The sequence below is a fragment of the Oncorhynchus nerka genome, linkage group LG9b (genome assembly GCF_034236695.1).
Source record: "Oncorhynchus nerka isolate Pitt River linkage group LG9b, Oner_Uvic_2.0, whole genome shotgun sequence".
In the NCBI taxonomy this organism is placed as follows: domain Eukaryota; kingdom Metazoa; phylum Chordata; class Actinopteri; order Salmoniformes; family Salmonidae; genus Oncorhynchus; species Oncorhynchus nerka.
In genome coordinates, this window is record NC_088424.1 from 26,702,063 (window position 1) to 26,719,479 (window position 17,417).

Below are 17,417 nucleotides of genomic sequence, written 5' to 3' on the forward strand. Positions count from 1 at the left end.
AGCTGTATAGGGCCATAAGCAAACACGAAAATGCACACCCAGAGTCGGCACTTCTCGTGGAAGGTGATTTTAATACAGGGAAAACTTGAATTACCAGGATGTCACCTGTGAAACTAGAGACAACAAAACTCTTGATCACCTTTACTCCGCACATATAAAAGCATACAACTATCTCCCTCGCCTTTCCTTTGACAAATCTGACTATAACCCTATCCTCCTGTTTTCTGGTTACAAGCAAAAACTCAATCAGGAATTTCTAGTGACGCGCTCAATACGGAAGTGATCTGATGAAGCAGATGGTAAACTACAGGACTGTTTCACTAGCACTGAATGGAATATGTTCCGGGATTCATCCAATAACACTGTGGAATTTACCACATCAGTCAGTGTCAGGCTTTATTAATAAGTTAATGGACAATGTTGTCCCCAAAGTGACAGTATATACATATCCCAACCAGAAGCCATGGATTACAGGCAACATCCGCACTGAGCTAAAGGCTGTTGCTGCCGCTTTCAAGTAGCAGGACACCAATCCAGATACTTTTGCACTCTACACTGCCCTCTCCCACCTGAACAATACTAACACCTACAGTGGCTTGTAAAAGTATTCACCCCTTTTGGCATTTTTCCTATTTTGTTGCCTTACAACCTGGAATTAAAATTGATTTTAGGGGTGTTTGTACCATTTGATTTACACCACATGCCTACCTACCACTTTGAAGATGTAAAATATTTTTTATTGTGAAACAAACAAGAATGCTTCAATACTTTGTAGAGCCACCTTTTGCAGCTATTACAGCTGCAAGTCTCTTGGGGTATGTCTCTATAAGCTTGGCATATCAAGCCACTGGGATATTTGCCCATTCTTCAAGGCAAAACTCCTCTAGCTCCTTCAAGTTGGATGGGTTCCGCTGGTCTACAGCAATCTTTAAGTCATACCACAGATCCTCAATTGGATTGAGGTCTGGGCTTTGACTAGACCATTCCAAGACATTTAAATGTTTCACCTTAAACCACTTGAGTATTGCTTTAGCAGTATACTTAAGGGCATTGTCCTGCTGGAAGGTGAACCTCGGTCCCAGTCTCAAACGTCTGGAAGACTGAAACAGGTTTCCCGCAAGAATTTCCCTCTATTTAGCGCAATCCATCATTCCTTCAATTCTGAAGGAATGATGATTCAATTCAAGACATAGCGTCTTCCTTGATGGCCAAAAAGCTCACATTTAGTATCATTTGACCAGATTATCTTTTTCCATATGTTTGGGGAGTCTCCCACATGCCTTTTGGCGAACACCAAACGTGTTTGCTTATTTTTTATTTTCGCCAAGGGGGATGAATACTTTGCAAGGCACTGTATATGAGAATTCTGTTCATTGACTACAGCTCCATGTTCAACACCATAATGTCCTCCAAGCTCATCACTAAGCTCAGGCCCCTGGGACTCAACACCTCCCTCTGCAACTGGATCCTGGACTTCCTGACGGGCTGCCCCCAGGTGGGGAGGGTAGGCAACAACACATCCACCACACTCACCCTCAACATGGGTGCGTGCTCAGTCCCCTCATGTACTCCCTGTTCACTCACTACTGTGTGACCGTGCACAACTCCAATGCTACAACATGACGGTGGTAGCTAGACCTGATCACCAACAACTATGAGACAGCCTATAGGGAGGAGGTCAGTGACCTGGTAGTTTGGTACCACGACAAGAAGATCTACCTCAACGTCAACATGACAAAGGAGCTGATCGTGAACTACAGGAAATATAGGGCTGAGCATGACCCCATCCACATCGACGGGACTGTAGTGGAGCGGGTCGTGAGCTATGAGTTCCTCTGTGTATAAGGAATTAACATGGTCCACACACGTCAACACAGTAATGAGGAAGGCACGACAATGCCTTTTCCCCCTCCCGAGGCTAAAAATATTTGGCATGGTCCCTCAGATTCTCAAAAAGTTATACAACTGCACTATTGAGAGCATCTTGACTGGCTGCATCACCGCTTGGCATGGCAACTGCTCGGCATCCGACTGCAAGGCGCTACAGAGGGTAGTGTGTAGGACCCTGTACATCACTGGGGCTGAGCTCCCTGCCATCCAGGACCTATATACCAGGCGGTGTCAGAGGAAAGCCCTAATAATTGTCAAAAACTCCAGCCACCCAAGTCATAGACTGTTCTCTCTGCTACCGCACAGCAAGCGGTGCCAATGCACCAATTCTGGAACAATCAGGATCTTGAACAGCTCCTACCCCCAAGCCAATAGATTGCTAAATAGTCTGGGTAGCTATTTGGTTAATTATTTCACTATCTGCATTGACCCTTATTGCACTCTTTTGACTCATCACATACACTGTTGGCCACTGGACTATTTACATTGACATCCCCCCCCCCATTTGTTTTGAACACTGCTGCTACTCAGTGTTTATTATCTATGCATAGTCACTTCACACCACCCTTCACACCATGTACAAATTACCTCAACAAACCTGTACCTCCACACGCTGACTCGGTACCGGTATTTAAAAAAAATATTTTCTTAACTCTTCTTGAACTGCACTGTTGGTTAAGGGCTTGTAAGTAAGCATTTCACGGTAAGGTCTACAATTGTTGTATTCGGTGCATGTGACAAATAAAGTTTGATTTGATACGGCTTACTATGTTATTATCTATCCTGTTTCCTAGTCACTTTACCCCTACCTACAGTATATGTAGCTACATACCTACCTCAATTACGTCATACTCTTGCACTTCAAATTTGTACTTGTACCTCGTGTACGTAGCCAAGTTATCTTTACTCATTCTGTATTTATTCCTTGTGTTATTATTTTTCTAATTATTATATATAATTTTTGCCTTCTCGGGAAAGGCCCGTAAGTAAGCATTTCACTGTTAGTCTACAGGACTAGTTAGCCTTCAATACAACACACTATTGTGCAATAAACCAGGAGAGGACATCTCATTTCGATATTTTTATGATTTACTGTAGATTACTTGTTTTGATATGAGTAGCAATACAATATTTTTTTTTTTAAATGTGTAGCTCATGAAGAGAATTGTGTTGACTGTGTCCTTGATTCCTTACTAGAACACCACAACAGACTGGTGAACCAGGAGTGTTGAGCAAGCCAGGCCAGCTCTGTATTGACTTTCCCGTTACACTGAGTGAGCCCCTGAAAAGCCGCACATCAACACTGGGAAAACATTTAAAAACATTGGCCCACACTCAACATTTGGGAAAAAGTGACATTCCTAGGTTTATCTGTGGAAAGTAATACAGACAGACTTAGCAAACTTGCCATTGTCAGTGACTTTGGGAAGCTGAAGCATAGCAGAGAAGTTGTTATTGTAAGAACCGTGTTGATTCAATGGTTAAGGAATGGAGCTGGAAAAACACATTGAACATATAGGCTTTGAGTCAATCACAGACACTGACAAGATGTGGGGCGATGTGCATTGGACCTGTTATATAGTGAGGGCAATTTGGTAGGATAGTTCGTTTTTTTCTTTTAGTGGCTGATTCATAGACAGAACATACATTACATGACCAAAAGTATGTGGACACCTGCTCATCGAAAATTACATTACAAAATCATGAGCATTAATATGGAGTTGGTCCCCCATTTGCTGCTATAACAGCCTCCACTCTTCTGGGAAGCCTTTCCACTAGATGTTGGAACATTGCTGGGACTAGCTTCCATTCAGCCACAAGAGCATTAGTGAGGTCGGGCACTGATGTTGGGCGATTAGGCCTGGCTCGCAGTCGTCATTCCAATTCATCCCGAGGGGGTTCGATAGGGTTGAGGTCAGGGCTCTGTGCGGCCAACCAAGTTCTTCCGATTTCGACAAACCGTTTCTGTATGGACCTTCCTATGTCATTGTCATGCTGAAAAAGGAAAGGACCTTCCACAAACCATTGCCACAAAGTTGGAAGCAAAGAATCGTCTAGAACGTTACTATATGCTGTATGCTCTACCTTGTCACAACACAACTGATTGACTCAAACTCATTAACTTCTTGGATATAGGGTGCGCTCTTTTAATTTATGGATAAAAAAACGTTCCCGTTTTAAACAAGATATTTTGTCACGAAAAGATGCTCGACTATGCATATAATTGACAGCTTTGGAAAGAAAACACTCTGACGTTTCCAAAACTGCAAAGATATTGTCTGTGAGTGCCACAGAACTAATGCTACAGGCGAAACCAAGATGAAATTTCATACATTCATACATCATTGGAAGATTGACCTTAAGAGACTACATCTACCAGGTGGCCGCTTGGTGTCCTCCATTGCAATTATTGCGTAATCTCCAGCTGCGTGTATTTTTCGTTTGCTTCGAGGAGAAACACAGCTGCCACGAATGATCGAATAGATATGTGAAAAACACCTTGAGGATTGATTCTAAACAATGTTTGCCATGTTTCTGTCGATATTATGGAGTTAATTTGGTAAAAAGTTTGGCGTTGTAGAGACTGCATTTTCGGGTTTTTTTCTTAGCCAAACGTGATGAACAAAACGGAGCGATTTCTACTACACAAGTAATCTTTTTGGAAAAACTGAACATTTTCTATCTAACTGAGAGTCTCCTCATTGAAAACATCCGAAGTTCTTCAAAGGTAAATTATTTTATTTGAATGCTTTTCTTGTTTTTGTGAAAATGTTGCCTGCTGAATGCTAGGCTTAATGCTATGCTAGCTATCAATACTCTTACACAAATGATTGTGTAGCTATGGTTGAAAAGCATATTTTGAAAATCTGAGATGACAGTGTTGTTAACAAAAGGCTAAGCTTGTGAGCCAATATATTTATTTCATTTCATTTGCAATTTTCATGAACAGTTAACGTTGCGTTATGGTAATGAGCTTGAGGCTATGATTACGCTCCCGGGTACGGGATTGCTCGACGCTAGAGGTTAACCTCTTTCAGCTAGGGGGTGGCACTATTTTTATGTTTGGAAAAATAACGTTCCCAATGTAAACGGATTATTTCTCAGGCCCATATGCTAGAATAGGGATATAATTGACAGATTGGGATAGAAAACACACTAAAGTTTCCAAAACTGTCAAAATATTGTCTGTGAGTATAACATAACTGATTTTGCAGGCGAAACTCTGAGGAAAATCAAACCAGGAAGTGGCTTCTATTTTTAAATCTTCTTGTTCCATAGCCTGCCTTTGCTCCATTTAAAGGGATATCAACCAGCTTCCTTTTCCTATCGCTTCCTCAAGGTGTCAACAGTCTTTGGACATAGTTTCAGGCTTTTATTTTGAAAAATGAGCGAGAAAGATAACATCGCGTCATTGTATGGCTGGGTACCAGCATCATTTTGTAAGCGCAACAGAGCTTGGGCAGCCATTGCCTTTCCCTCTCCTACTGAAAAAGACAGTTGCGGTTGATATATTATCGATTATATATTTTAAAAACAACCTGAGGATTGATTATAAAAAACTTTGACATGTTTCTGTGGACATTACGGATACTATTTGGAATTTTCGTCTGTGTTGTCGTGACCACTCTTTCCTGTGGATTTCTGAACATAACGCGCCAAACAAACTGAGGTATTTTGGATATAAAAATCATCTTTATGGAACAAAAGGAACATTTATTGTGTAATTGGGAGTCTCGTGAGTGAAAACATCCGAAGATCATCGAAGGTAAACGATTCATTTGATTGCTTTTCTAATTTCGTGACCAAGCTACTTTGATGCTAGGTGTTCATAATGTTTTGTCGAGCGATCAATAAACTTACACAAACACTTGGATTGCTTTCGCTGTAAAGCATATTTTCAAAATCTGACACGACAGGTAACAAAATGCTAAGCTGTGTTTTGCTATATTGCACTTGTGATTTCATGAATATAAATATTTTTAGTCATATTATTTGAATGTGACGCTATGCAATTCAGCGGTTGTTGATGACAATTATCCCGCTAAAGGGATGGGTAGAGTCAAGAATTAAGGAGGAAAGAAATTCCACAAATTAACTTTTACCAAGGCACACCTGTTAATTGAAATGCATTCCAGGTGACTAACTCATGAAGGTGGTTGAGAGAAGGCCAAGAGTGTACAGAGCTGTCATCAAGGCAAAGGGTAGCTACTTTGAAGAATAACAAATATAAAATATATTTTGATTTGTTTAACACCTTTTTGGATACTATATGATTCCATATGTGTTATATCATAGTTTTGATGTCTTCACTATTATTCTACAGTGTAGAAAATAGCAAAAATAAAGAAAAACCCTTGATGAGTAGGTGTGTCCAAACTTTTGACTGATACTGTATATATATATATATATATATATATATATATATATATATATATATATTAATTGTTGCCTGTTTTACATGTTATTTTGGCATTAATACGTGTCACATATCAGTTTGCAAACAATCTTTGAGTTAATAAAGCTGCATACTAACATGGTCTCTTTTTACTTTCTTGACTATGGCAACTCCAAAATGCAAACGTTTCAGCCTAGCTCAGTGCTTTCTGTGATGGTGGGGCAGCCAGCGGAATATACGGAGCGTAGGGGTTGGTAATGTTCTCTAGTTGCACTGTGATTGGCTCAGTGTTCGGTCACTCATGGGGACACTACTTCAATGCAAAATCCACGGGAAAAGCTTGAAAATTCAAGTGTTGCCATAGAGTTACATTAGAAGTGCCCATCCAAGAAGGCTCAAGGTCAATGGCTACAGATAAAATTACATAAAATCACGTTATATCTACTATAGCTTTGATTGGACTGATCATATGTCACGCACCTGTCCTTGTGCTTGTCTCCACCCACCTCCAGGTGTCACACCCTGATCTGTTTCACCTGTCCTTGTGCTTGTCTCCACCCACCTCCAGGTGTCACACCCTGATCTGTTTCACCTGTCCTTGTGCTTGTCTCCACCCACCTCCAGGTGTCCCACCCTGATCTGTTTCACCTGTCCTTGTGCTTGTCTCCACCCACCTCCAGGTGTCACACCCTGATCTGTTTCACCTGTCCTTGTGCTTGTCTCCACCCACCTCCAGGTGTCACGCCCTGATCTGTTTCACCTGTCCTTGTGCTTGTCTCCACCCACCTCCAGGTGTCACGCCCTGATCTGTTTCACCTGTCCTTGTGCTTGTCTCCACCCACCTCCAGGTGTCACACCCTGATCTGTTTCACCTGTCCTTGTGCTTGTCTCCACCCACCTCCAGGTGTCACGCCCTGATCTGATTCACCTGTCCTTGTGCTTGTCTACACCCACCTCCAGGTGTCACACCCTGATCTGTTTCACCTGTCCTTGTGCTTGTCTCCACCCACCTCCAGGTGCCACGCCCTGATCTGTTTCACCTGTCCTTGTGCTTGTCTCCACCCACCTCCAGGTGTCACACCCTGATCTGTTTCAGCTGTCCTTGTGCTTGTCTCCACCCACCTCCAGGTGTCACGCCCTGATCTGTTTCACCTGTCCTTGTGTTTGTCTCCACCCACCTCCAGGTGTCCCTATTATCCCCTGTATATTTATACCTGTGTTCTGTCTGTTGCCAGTTCGTCTTGTTCATTCAAGATTACCAGCGTTTTTCCTGTCAGCGCCTATTGTTTCCCAGACTCTCTATACTAGTCCTCCTGGTTTTGACCCTTGCCTATCCTGACCCGTACCCGCCCGCCTGACCTCTCTGCCTGACCCTGAGCCTGCCTGCCGTCCTGTACCTTTGCTCCACCTCTGGATTACTGAACCTTGCCTGTCCCTGACCCTGAGTCGCCTGCCGTCCTGTACCTTAGCCCTACCCTGTATTTTCAACCCCTGCCTGCCTCAACCTGTCTTTGCCTACCCCTGTTGCTACAATAAACAGTGTTACTTCAACAGTCTGCACCTGGGCCTTGCCTTGATCCCTGATATCATGTCAACATCATACTTTCAAAATATTAGCTAGCAAGCTAGAAAACCAGTCATCGTCATGAATCAAGTCGACAATCTACTTGCAAATCCTTTTCAATCCTTGTCATATGAAAATAAATTATAGATAAAATGTATCGGTGCTCATTGGCCATTGGACATAAACATATTACAACAAGTTGGAAATCACAAAATCAACAATGAGTGGTTTGAAAGGATTTAGTGGTTGCAAAGCAATCACTAGCCCGCTATTCAGCGGAGTGGGTGTGTAGTCCAAGTCTGGGTTTAAGGGTCTCGTTTCCAAACTTTAAAGGATAAACATTCAACACCATTGGACAGAAAAAGTTGAATAAATTGGCCATGCTGTCAATCAAGCATGACTTCTGCCGCATTCAAAACAACTGGAAAGTCAGAAATCTCAGACTTCAGTGAGTTCAATACAACTGGGAACTTGGAAAAATACGAGCTCCGACTGGGAAAATACATTTTGAACGGTCATCCAACACGGAATTCCAAGTTGGGAACTCGGGCCTCTTTCTAGAGCTCCGACCTAAATATCACAAACATCATGATTCGACCTTCCGAGTTCCCAGTTGTTTTGAAAGCACCATAAATCCATAGAATGCCAGACTTTGATGACATAGTTTGATAACAAATGTGCCCACGAAGGACTGCCTCACCACCTTCCTGTTCAAGATGTGTCCAAAAATGTATTGTATGCTGCTGCATAAATGATGTAATATGCCAGGGAGATATGTATACTGTAGCTAAGATAGTAATACTAAGTGTATGTTGTGTAGTAAGTTGTTAGTAGCCCATGTGTCTCACCCTAATAATTTGGCTTTCCCCCCCTTTCCCCCTCATAACTTAGCCTACTGTTCTGACCTGATTGTGCACATGTAGCCTATAGCCTGTTTTAGAGAAACGTAATCATCGAATATTGTAAGAGCTTTCATTGTCTGCTTATATGCCCCCTTTATTTATCCTAAGGTTCTAACTTGGTGTACAGGGAGAATACTTTAAGGAATTCCAATGTTTGTCTATGGTGATTGCATATATGTGTTCTCAATTTTATACACCTGTCAGCAACGGGTGTGGCTAAAATAGCCGAATCCACTCATTTGAAAGGGTGTCCACATACTTTTGTATATATAGTGTAATCTACATCCACTTGGACCATGGCGGTCCTGATTTGAAAGGTGATTTGAGTATTTCGTTGAGGGACAAACAACATGCCTATCAAGGGGTGACCTCATCCAGGACATGGCTTGACATCTCGGAAAGGCAGAATTGCTGAATATTGGCCTATTTCCTACATCACACACATGCACACGCACATCAACAAAGTAAATGTTTTTTTGTACATCAATAAAGTGTGTTTATTACAAAATCTGAGATAACCCAACTTTACACTGTACAAGATACAACGTTGTTTACAGCTGTAGTAGTCATTTATTTACAAAGTTCTGCGTATCAAAGTGATGCGCTAAAAAGGCATTTTTCAATCACTGTAAGCATTTATAGAAGTAAGGCAAAATACTTGAAACTTGATGTATTTACATTTTTGCAGATCAAGGGAAAGTCGTCATCTCTCTATCTAATGGTCATAGTCTACAGCATGGGAGTTGGAAACACTGTGATTCTACAGCTGCCACAGATGTTGCTAAGTCTGTACGTATTTGCAGAATACTGTTTTCTGTGTGTGTGTGTGTGTGTGTGTGTGTGTGTGATGTGTGTTGTCTATGTGTGTGATGTGTGTCTGGTGCATGCAGGGGTGCATGTCTCTGTGTGTGTGTGTGTGTGTGTGTGTGTGTGTGTGTGTGTGTGTGTGTGTGTGTGTGTGTGTGTGTGTGTGTGTGTGTGTGTGTGTGTGTCACAGAGAATGTGTGAAGGAGCGAGCATACATACGTATGTGTTGGTGGTTGTGCGTAAGAGAGACTGTTCCAGGTTTGGCATTAACTAAAGTTCTATAGCCTACATCGGGGACTCAAGGATGAGGGCATCGCACTGTGGGTCAAAGCCAACGCAACTTACCCAATGCCTATTTTACCGACCTCCCTGTCCCTTCAAAGCCTTGGCTACAGCCTGCTGCGTGTAAAGCCGACACAGGACACACACCCCCACACATAATCCCTATCAGGGCAGAGCAATGGACGAATAACAAGCCTTGATCAATACACAACTCGACAAGTTCATGGATGCAAACAAAGCTATGTCTGACTGTGTGTGTGTTGCACCTGGTTCCCTACATTAGAAATGTAACACTAAGTGACTTACCCTTATGTAAAACCAGACCATTCTGGTTCTAAACAGTCTTACCAAACAGCCATGATTATTTGTTTGGATCCATGAGACTTAAAATATGTCATATGCAGGAAACCATATATCTTGACTATTGAGTGTTTGACCCCCCCTGACCATGACTGAAAAGCCAGAAACCTAGACGGCGGTAGTGCTCCTTTTGTGAAGGACGAAGTACTAAACAACAGGATGTTAGAGGAGCTCATTGCTTTGGTTTACACTGGACAGGAAACAAGACCAGTCCAGACCAGCACTAACAGGTCATGCACTACTAAAGACGTTGTGTCAAAAGCCTTTTGAGATACTTTTTGAATGTATAAAAATGTGTATTTGTGCTATTTCATTTAAGATTTAAGGTCGAACACCCACATGCATACACACATATAAATACTTGTGTATGAATACACACATGCATGCATACCGTATTTACAGTACACGAAAACTAGCCTATTACACCTTGAAGGATGGAATGAATCCTTGGCATAATCAGAGAAGAAGACATAAAAAGTTCCGTCTTTTTATGTGGATAATACTGGGCTGTGCTTTGTGCATGTCCCCCTGTTGGGAATGTACACACACAGAGGGACAACACACTATCACCTGGCTGTCACACTCACTCATACTTCTGGTCATGTCACCAGGAGCCTGATGTTCCCATGCTGGAAGCCGGAAATCTTCAGTTGATTGTGTTTGGTTGCAAACAGTGGCAAGTCACTATTTATGTAACAACAAACTCAATCAAGTCTGCGTGATTTTATCGTGCAGCCATCCTAGGTGTGATTGTCCAGTTGTCCAGTCTGACCATCCTCAGAGACAGGTAACTCCTCGAGGAGCATTTGTGCAGTGGGCTGTCCCAGTATCCCAGTGTACCATTTACCCACAGGAGACCCTGGTTCAATCTTTAGTGGGACCCCCAGTGACTCCTGACGGATGTGATAGCCCAGGACGGGGAGGTCTGGAACTCAAGTTTATAACAGTGCGGCACTTCTTCTCTCCACCTCCCTACACAGCCAATTCTTTCACCCGTTCCACCACCACTCCTCCCACATCTACATCTGTCTCCTCTTCTTCATCCTCCTCTCCCAGTGTGGGCACACAGGGTGAGGGCAAGCATGGCATGGGGTGGATACTGACATTGACACTGGGGCTAGAGCTGCTGTTACCCGTGCCACCGAGGCTAACCATGCTGGCGCGAACTGTGAAGCTGGCGACAGAGTTGACACTGCCCAGTTTGGTGGGAACGCTGGCCTTGCCGCAGGAGTGGGCACGGCGGTTCAGGCTGGCAGAGCGCACCACGGAGGAGGTGGTGGCGCAGCCCGCGCTGTGGACCTTGCCCTCCAGGAAATAGGTGAGCATCTCACCCTTACCCTTCACGCTAACCTTCCCCCGGCACACCAGGTCATAGTTATCCCCCAGGATACGGTACACATCCTCTGTTACCTGGGGGAGGAAAGGAGGGAGTGCGAGAGAAAGAGAGAGACAGGGAGGGAGAGGGAGAGCGAGAGAGAGAGAGAGGTTAAACCACTGTCATACAAATAGATTTACTCACCAACACCAATCTACTCCGGGCCAATCCTCAAGCCTCAAACATAACTCCTAATTGAATACGGTACCTGTATCTTGCCAGGGACTCCGGTGCTGTCCATGCGACTGGCCACGTTCACTGTGTTCCCCCAGATATCATACTGAGGCCTCCTGGCCCCGATCACCCCCGCCACCACCGGACCCACGTTGATACCCACTCTCAAGACAAAGTCGTTGTATGACTGGTAGTTGATTTCATCCAGCACATCAAACATCTCAATAGCATAGTCTGCAACTGTGCTCAGGTGATCATAGACAGATCTTTTGTCCTGTAGAAAGGAAGTAAGAATATATATACTGTATGTCATAATCACATTCATTCATTGTCCTTGTTATATTCATATTTTTTAATTTATTTATCAAACATGCGCAAGCATACACACACACGCGCACACGCACACGCGCACACATACACACACATACACACACACCTTTGTTCCGATGGTGGGGACTAGACCCACAGCTGCCATATACGTGCTGCCAATGGTTTTGATCTTCTCAATGTCCTTATAGCAATCTTTATCCATGAGCTGAGGAAAAAGAAACAAGATTCACAGCCATACACAGAAGAATAGAACACATTCTCCCAGTTAAGTAGCAGCCGAAAGGGCCTCACCTCGTCAAAATCAGCGATGATTTCATTGAGTAGTCTCAGACACTCTACTCCCATGTTGTTCCCATCCAGCTCAATGTAGAAGTCATTGAAGTTGGGGATGGAAGCAAACAGCACTCCGACTTGGGCATAGGACTGGTAATACAGATCCTATAGGAGAACAGATAATCACCCTTAGGCCATACATACAGTGCATTCGGAAAGTATTCAGACACCTTTACTTTTTTCCACATTTTGTTACGTTACAGCCTTATTCTAAAATTGATTCAATAATTTTCTCCCCTCATCAATATACACAAAATACCCTATAATGACAAAGCAAAAACAGGTTTTTAGAAATGTTTGCAAATGTATTACAAATAAAAAACTGAAATATTACATTTACATAAGTATTCAGACCCTTTACTCAGTACTTTGTTGAAGCACCTTTGGCGCCGATTACAGACATTCAGAGACTTGTTATGAAGACACTTTTGTGTTGTCTTGTCTGTGTGCTTAGGGTCGTTGTCCTGTTGGAAGGTAAAACCTTCGCCCCAGTCTATGTTCCTGAGCGCTCTGGAGCAGGTTTTATCTCTCTGTACTTTGCTCCTTTCATCTTTCGCTCAATCCTGACTAGTCTCCCAATCCCTGCTGCTGAAAAACATCCACACATCATGATGCTGCCACCAACATGCTTCACCGTAGGGATGGTGCCAGGTTTCCTCCAGACGTGACGCTTGGCATTCAGGCCAAAAAGTTCAAAAGGTTCTATCCTTTATGAAACATCAATGCTGTCTGTCTGTCTGCCTGCATCTGTCTGTCCGTCTAGCCGCCTGTCCGTCCATTGGACTCACCATGTTTCTGGGGTTGGACAGGAGGAAGTGTTGAGCCACATGAGCAGGAAGTAGGTTGAAAAGAATCCGCCTGTTGTCCAGCTTGACCTTCTCCATGCCGTCCCTCTCCTCCTCTGCCTGACAATGCACACACATGCACGCACGCACCCACGCACGAACAAATACCATATACTAATTAGAATAAAACTGGAACATTACATTCACCCCACAGTACAACTCAAGCCTGCAGTTCAAGGTTCTTACCATAAGGTGTCAGTAAAAACTCTAAATGTACTCCAGGACTGAGGTGCTGTGTTAGCCTGACGTTATGGACAAGGAGCACTAGGTAGAATCAATAGCTATAAGTTCCAAACCATATAATTAAGAATTAGAATATTATATAGCAATGTAATAGGATCTCTATGGTCCATCCTAAAGCCAGCCCCTACTAGAGACCTATCGTTGTCCTATCGTAACCAACATTCCAATATCAGACACCACCACTGCCCGCAGCTTTAACAGCCAATAGCCTGGCACTGGCTGTTACACACAGTGACACACACACAAACACACACCTGTGTGGCCCAAAGAAAATCCAGTCGTAGTTTAAGGTCCAGTTGTCTGGAGTGGAGGGCCAGGGCACTGGTGAACAGCAGCAGGGATAGGATGGGCTCATAGCCCCGGATCTGGAGATTAGACCCCCCACTGTGGGACAAACCAATAGAGACATCGGCAACATATACAAAAGGACTGTACCAAATTATTAATTAAAAGGGGAGTTGAAGTACATGGGGAGACACCCTTCCATCCCCACAGAGATATAACGCTATGGACCCCATCACGGTTGGACAAACCAACAGAGAAGTCAGCAATATAAGTAGGTACACAGTTAGACTGTACCACATCATACATTAATAGGGGAAGTGGGGAGCTGTGGATAGACCAACTGAGACGTCAGCAACATGATACTGTAGGACGGTACCACATCAGTAATAAAAGGGGGAGTGGGTGACCAGATAAATACAGTGGGCAGTACAACTTCACAAGGGGCGGCAGGGTAGCCTAGTGTTTAGAGTGTTGGACTAGTAACCGGAAGGTTGCAAGTTCAAACCCCCGAGCTGACAAGGTACAAATCTGTCGTTCTGCACCTGAACAGGCAGTTAACCCACTGTTCCTAGGCCATCATTGAAAATATGTTGTTCTTAACTGACTTGCCTGGTTAAATAAAGATACAAATAAAATCAACAAGGGAGATGTGGAAAGAACCCCCACTTTGTGAGAACCAACTTTGATATCAGTCAAATGTTCTGTTTAGTATGGATCCCAAACCAATCCAAATGTGGTATGCATCAGTCAGAAAATCGATTCAAATGTTATGAATCGGGGAATCCCATTCTTTAATTAGTTTATTTTTACCTTCCGAAAATACCTCATATTTTGTGACAACTGATGTGTCCTCTTCTTCAGTGTGTTGTGTTGATTGTGTTGACAGTCATTGATCTACATGTCATTTTGAATGACGAGAACAACCCTATGGAATATCAGTAGCCTGGTCAAACTGTACACTGTGCCAGCTTCGCGCACTGACCATCGCCAGGAGGAAGGCGGCCCGTTTCTGATTTAGCAAATCTGAGCGGCACCTTCAGCATTCAAATGCTAAAATGGCATGTGTGGTATTAGGCTTTATTAGGTATGTGACAACCTATGTCATTCGATAGGTTATTGTGATCTGTTCACTGTTGAAAATGGTGTTTTACCAGAATAAAAGGAAACTAATGGAGGCCCAACTCTCATGTGGCTATATCCCACCTGCTGAACGGGGCTTACAATTGATTTCATTTTGATTGTTCGTGTTCACCATCAGCAATCGTCTTTGTAGTTTTGCTTTCTGTTCATATGATCATTTTTATATGGAGAATGGAAAATTAATGTGTTTATGCAACAACAAATTGCATCGAATCGTTCTTGAATCAAACCGAATTGCACCGAATCATTTCAAACTAAAATTCATTGTTCCTGTATCGTATCAGAGCCCATGTATCTAGATACGTATCGGTTCATCTTGAAAGGGAAAGATACACATCCCTAGTAAATATGTGTATCCTCTCTTTCACCTGACAGTGTGTGTGTATGTTCTGTCTTCTCTCTTACCTCGCGGTGCGTCTGAATCCGCTGAGCTCCAGCACAGTGACATACAGCACCCCCAGGAGGAGCAAAAGTGCCATCTTTGGCATCCAGGATACGCGCAGGAAGAGTGCCAGTGTCAGCGTGCCCACAACGCATGACAAGAAAGCGTAGCGGGCACCGTCACATGGCAGCTCCATCAAAGTACGGTTGAAGCTGCGTAGCGGGCCTGCTGTATCCATGTTGACAATGGAGCTGTTGGAGTGGTGGGGACTACCCCACAGCCATGGCATGCAGCCCACCTGGGAGAAAAACATAGGAGAGGAGAGGAGAGGAGAGGAGTATAGAGGAGAAAAGAAGAGAAGAGAAGAGAAGAGAAGAGTATAGAGGAGAGGAGAGAAGAGGAGAGAGGAGAGGAGAGGAGTGGAGAGGAGAGGAGAGGAGAGGAGAGGAGAGGAGAAGAGAAGAGAAGAGAAGAGAAGAGAAGAGAAGAGAAGAGAAGAGAAGAGAAGAGAAGAGAAGAGAAGAGAAGAGAAGAGAAGAGTATAGAGGAGAGGAGTGGAGAGGAGAGGAGAGGAGAGGAGAGATGGGAAATGTTAATACCTCTCGAGCAGTAATTCAAAGGTTGGTTCTTTGCATATTTGATTGACATGACATTTACATTCATGTGTTCAAGAGTACTGCAATGAATATAATGAGTCTAGGTGGTTTAGTGCCAGGTTGTTAACCCTACTTACCACACAGGCCTGGGCTACAGCATAGATTAAGAGCACTATGAGAACACACAGAACAGTACGGATCTGAATAGTGAGGCACCCTGGAAAACACTGAGAGAGAGCGAGAGAGAGAGATTGATAGAGAGATTAAGGAGAGAGAGAGAGAGAGAGAGAGAGAGAGATAGAGATTAAGGAGAGAGAGAGAGAGCGAGAGAGAGAGATTGAGAGAGAGAGAGATTAAGGAGAGAGAGCGAGAGAGAGAGAGAGAGAGAGAGAGAGAGAGAGAGAGAGAGAGAGAGAGAGATTAAGGAGAGAGAGGGGATAGACACAGAGAGAGAAAGAGATTAAGGAGGAAAGGGGAGGGAGACTGGTAAGAATTTGAATTTGAAAATGCATTACATTTGTATAATATTAGCTGAGGGGATTGGGAAAGTCGGAAAAAGTAAAACTGTCAACCTCAACGAAAACTGAAATTAATAGACTTAGCATTGAGTTTGAAGGAAAACTGAGTGTGATTTCCAAAGTTTTCTGAAGGCCATTGACATCAATATACATACACCAGATTCCCATTATAGACTACTTATGAAAATATAATTGAATATTTGCCTATTTAAGCTGAAATGTTTTATATTTGCTAAATTAAATTTACCAGCACTAACTTATGACAAATGATTTATAGCTTGAGCCAAGAGTTTCTCGTGGCCACTTGACCTACCAAAGGAAAACTACTTACAGCTAATGAGCCAGTCAAAAAAGTGAGTGAGTAAATGAGTAAAAGAACGACATGTTAAATCAGATGGTGACCAAGGCATCAAGCAGGCATTTACCTGTAATTTAGTGACATGCAGGTACATGATACAAACTACTAGGAAACAGATGCAGGTGACCAGTAGGACCAGAACCACTGTTCCCCTGGTGACAGAAGCAGGAGAGAGGAGGAATAGAGTGGAAGAAAGAGGGGAGAGAGAGAGGAGAAGAAGAAGGGGGAGAGTTAGTGGACAGAGCCTGTGGAAGTCAACTGAAAAGGCAGCAGAACCAAAGAGAAGAGGAAGATATAGTGTGTTCTGCGGGGGGGGGGGGGTGGCAAGCAACTCTAGTTGCTAGAGGGGTGGGAATGGGTGGGGTTGGGGGACGGGAGGTTAGGTGTGGAGGCTCACTTCTTTTTGTTTATTTTCCTTTACATACTACATGTATTATTATTATTAGTTAACTCTGTGATATGGTCATAATGATCAATACTTTGTATTTATGTACCTTTAAAAAAAGTTTTCTCTTCTTGAGTAGCAGCCCACAGGTGAATATGAACTGAATATAAAATTATATGAATTTCTATATTGTACCAGTAATAGCCACTCCCCACCCGCCCATAAAGAAAGGCAAAATAAATAAACATTTGG

The 17,417-nt window shown here is 43.2% G+C and overlaps 1 protein-coding gene across 2 annotated transcripts in view; it reads right to left on the reverse strand.

The window, feature by feature from the left end:
• Nucleotides 1–9,221: 9,221 nt before the first annotated feature.
• LOC115114521 (adenylate cyclase type 1-like) overlaps nucleotides 9,222–17,417 on the reverse strand; it is a 52,797-nt gene continuing 44,601 nt past the window's right edge. For both annotated transcript variants that reach the window (XM_065013464.1, XM_065013463.1), the window contains exons 11-19: nucleotides 16,848–16,932; nucleotides 16,042–16,131; nucleotides 15,332–15,606; nucleotides 13,756–13,885; nucleotides 13,202–13,318; nucleotides 12,372–12,518; nucleotides 12,187–12,285; nucleotides 11,785–12,024; nucleotides 9,222–11,611 (exon numbers count right to left, since the gene is read on the reverse strand). In XM_065013464.1, the coding sequence (XP_064869536.1) occupies nucleotides 11,174–11,611; nucleotides 11,785–12,024; nucleotides 12,187–12,285; nucleotides 12,372–12,518; nucleotides 13,202–13,318; nucleotides 13,756–13,885; nucleotides 15,332–15,606; nucleotides 16,042–16,131; nucleotides 16,848–16,932 (1,621 nt within the window). In that variant the 3' untranslated portion in view covers nucleotides 9,222–11,173. The remainder of the gene's footprint in view (nucleotides 11,612–11,784; nucleotides 12,025–12,186; nucleotides 12,286–12,371; nucleotides 12,519–13,201; nucleotides 13,319–13,755; nucleotides 13,886–15,331; nucleotides 15,607–16,041; nucleotides 16,132–16,847; nucleotides 16,933–17,417) is intronic.